The 3,843-nt window shown below is 27.7% G+C and overlaps 1 protein-coding gene and 1 pseudogene across 1 annotated transcript; one reads left to right on the top strand and one right to left on the bottom strand.

Moving 5' to 3' along the window:
* Window positions 1-657: 657 nt before the first annotated feature.
* Window positions 658-1,423, top strand: LOC108761181 (putative nuclease HARBI1; the record flags this gene model as incomplete). The annotated part of the gene is made up of 3 exons (XM_018507588.1): window positions 658-796; window positions 939-1,133; window positions 1,218-1,423. Coding segments are annotated over 3 exons (513 nt in total), but the record flags the coding sequence as incomplete, so codon positions are not given.
* Window positions 1,424-1,896: 473 nt separating this feature from the next.
* Window positions 1,897-3,063, bottom strand: LOC108761182 (uncharacterized; annotated as a pseudogene).
* Between the last annotated feature and the right edge of the window lie 780 nt (window positions 3,064-3,843).

Genomic DNA, 3,843 nt, shown 5'->3' with positions numbered 1-3,843 from the left:
AATCTTTACCTTCAATTTCCTTTTTTATTGATTGTTGTACGATTTTTTTCCATCGAGTTATTGAACGTTAAAGTAGAAGTGATCACTTTTGCTTTATCGTTCAATAATTCGGTAAAAAAAAATCGTATAATGTTTAATAAAAAAACAAATTAAAGGTAAAGATTCACTCTTTCGACTGCTGTAGACCGCATTTTCGTGTAATTTTTACCTCACGCCATAGACCTTTGTAAAATTTGTTAAAAATTTTTAGATTTGACGGATATCCATTTGTGTCCGTATAACTCCGTAAAGTATCAGTCATATTGAAATTTCAATTATAGATTTCGAAAGTAGAGATTTCAACCTTTAAAATCCTTTTTTAATTTTTCGTCTGCGATGATTTTTCATGAATTATGGTGTTCTGAATATTGCTCAATTTTTAGCGTGTTTGAAAGTGTTCCCTAGATTTTGTTGAGTAGTGTATAAACAGGAAATTGTACCACTCTTTAAATGTTATGGTTGTGAGTAAAAATTATTAAATAATATGTATATATGTATTTATACATACATTGTACACACACACAAGATAAAAGGGAATTTATTATTTTTTCATCGTATTCTTGTAACGCACATATTTTTTTATGTATTTCTTTGTCTTATTACTTATTTTAGGTTTGTGATTATTATTGCAAAATTTTAGCTGTAGTTGCAAACCATGGTGGCCGTACGCACGATGCAAGGGTATGGAACTCGTCTCAATTATCGAGACATATGTTAAATAAATATCAAAACGGAAGACGAAATGTCTGGTTATTAGGTAATAAAATTCGATTAAAATATATTATTCAAAAAATTCTTTATGTAAGTCAAATTAGAATTTGTACACACGCACACACAGATATATAATTTGTGAAACTGTTCTTGTTACTAAAAAATGTTGTAATTAACTGTGTTTTTAGGAGATTCTGGGTATCCCTTATTACCATATCTAATGACACCTAAACTGAATCAGCCAGCAAGATCTCCAAGTGCTTCTTACACAGATAGGCATGCTACAGCACGATGTACAGTAGAAAGAACAATAGGCATATGGAAAGGACGGTGGAGATGCTTACGCAAAGAGAGGGCATTACATTATACACCAGAATTTGCTGGTAAGATGTAATTAACAATAACAGTTTATAAAGAAGTATACTCAAAATTATTATAGAATTTTGTTTTGTTATTGTATGTTTTAGCACTTATAATAAATGCAACATGTGTATTACATAATATTGCTAAGCAATATAATGTTCTTGAAGAAATATATTTAGAAGAGGAAGATTTTCATGAAGAAGGAATTGAGGCAGAAAATGCAAATATGCGTGCAAGAGGACATGCGACACGTGAAGCAATAATTGAAAGATATTTTGCATAACTTAGTTTAGATATTAATTTTTTACTTAAGACAAAAAGAAATTTTTCTTTACATTACAAATAAATATTATAAACAAAACAAAATAAACTTTTCTGCATTATTTGTATTGCACAAAACCTGTAAGTTTAACGTCATTAAAGTCATAAGTTTAAAGTTATAAATTAAATTGTGTTAATATTTTTTATATTATGAATCCGTTCTGTGTCTGTAAACTTAATTTTATTTCTTTTAATTCTGTTAGGATATTTGTTTGCACCTTTAGTTGTTTCTTTCTAATTTTTAATTCTTTTCTCTTTAGTTTTAATTTAGCTTCTTGAATTTCTAGCATATTGTACGATAATTGATGCACAGACTTGCCTGCTGTTAAAAAATTTTAATTTAAAAAAAATTATAATTACATAATAGGCTTTCCATTCAAAATTACCTTTTCTTGTATTCTTTTTCTGTGTTACTGTTTCATTTTTTCTACTATGCTGCCTTATATTAACGTTTGTTGATACATTTTCTATCTCATCTGTTTCTGTTACTGAGCATTGTATGTCTTGTTCTTACATTGTATTTTGATAATCACATTCTTGTAAAGGTTGTACTTCTTCTACAATATTAATTAATCCTCCTTCTGGGATGTTTTCCAATCCGGCTGCTTCTGGCGTCAACAACTGTAATACATCTTCAAAACTGGAAAAAGATACTTTCGAAGGCGATCCACCACTGTTCCTTGTGCATAACTCCGTCTTTTTGCTTCTTTTTTTAAAATATATGCCTTAATATCTTCCCATGTCTGCAAATTTACAGATAATCAATAATTATTCTTTTTTTTAACTCTAATTCATCTTGTATATTAAAAAACTAAATATATAATAGAAATGTATGTATTTAACCTTTGCCCATTCTTGTCCATTTTTTTCAGGACCTTCGTTAGCTTTATTAATATTTTCGGCTATCACATTCCACATATCCTTCTGAAAATGTTCATATGTTATTTGTTAAATAAAATTTTATCTTTATGACATTCTGATAGGAAAACATTAGTAAAATTATAAGACAAAATTTTGTATAAGATTTGTGATCAATTAGACAGGTATATTTACAAAAATAGATTTAGAAATTTTGATCTTTTATAAAATATTGATAACTCATGCTTATACAATTTAAATATAGTATTTTGTCAAAACAATATATAACAATTAATATAACAAATTATCTTAACAGTATATTTGCAAAATAAAATTTGAAAAGAAATTGCTCAGTAAATTGATCGAAATATTTCAGTTTTATAATGTTTAAATTATTTAGTGAATGTTTAAATTATTTATGTTTAAATTATTATTTAGTTATTTCAATACCCGAATGTCAACTCGTGGATATTATCCGAGTATTTATATCTTTCAGTATTATTCGAATAACAGAGGTTGAAACTGACAGCATGCACATTAATACATAATATAATAAAATGTTTAACTTACTAATTTTCGTTTACTTTCTCCTTTTCGGTCTATGCGACCCCTAACTAATTCTGCATTCTCTTTTAAAAGATTAAATAATATTATTTTTTGCTTTATTGTAACATTCATTTTTGCTTATAAATGGATTGTATCATATATTCTTATACACTTTCAAATATCGAGGTCAAAGACTTTAGTCTTTGATCGAGATGTCGCCGTTTATCATAATAATATAACCCAAACAGCACACAATATTTATAAAATATTTACAAAATATTTATAAGATTTATTTTAATATTTCATAAATATTTTTGTGGTCTTAGATTGCACAGATCATAAACATTATTATAAATATTATGAAATATTTATTGTAAATGTTATAGTATAAATAACTTAATGAGACATTATAATCCAAGTAAAAAATACTTATTAGAAATATTTATTTTTATTTATTATAAATATTACATAAAATATTTAGTCTTTATTTTAATAATATTTCGAATAAAGCTTTATATAAAATATGTATGAAATATATATATAATTTCAAAAAAATAAATATTAATAAATATTTATCATAAATATTCATAAATATTCTGTGCTGTCTGGGAAGGTACTAGTATAATACTAGTAATTTCTTTATGGATGTGGTGCCATGTTTAGTGATTTCACTTTTCACAAATCCTTCATACATGATCGCTCGGAAAAGTTCACGCGGAATCTGAATGAGCGGAATTGTGAAAAGTGAAACTTTCCGCGTGAAATTACATGATCGCTACCCTGTGCGAGAAAGAATGGTATAGAGTCCCAAAATGCGCATGCCCATGTTCGCAATGCGCATGCGTAGTATCATCGTCTGTGTGAATTGTACAGTTGTTTAGTGTTCTCTCGCACAGATGTTGGCTTCACGTTCAGCGCCCTATTCCTCTTCCAGTAGTATATGTTCTAAGGAGGAGACCCACAGTTGAACGCCGAATCTGAACGGTGAACGCGAAAAATCGCGTA

Source organism: Trachymyrmex cornetzi, unplaced genomic scaffold (assembly GCF_001594075.2).
Source record: "Trachymyrmex cornetzi isolate Tcor2-1 unplaced genomic scaffold, Tcor1.1 scaffold2423, whole genome shotgun sequence".
Classification (NCBI taxonomy): domain Eukaryota; kingdom Metazoa; phylum Arthropoda; class Insecta; order Hymenoptera; family Formicidae; genus Trachymyrmex; species Trachymyrmex cornetzi.
The sequence above is the reverse complement of the archived record's forward strand: the minus strand, read 5'-3'. Positions and strand labels throughout refer to the sequence as shown.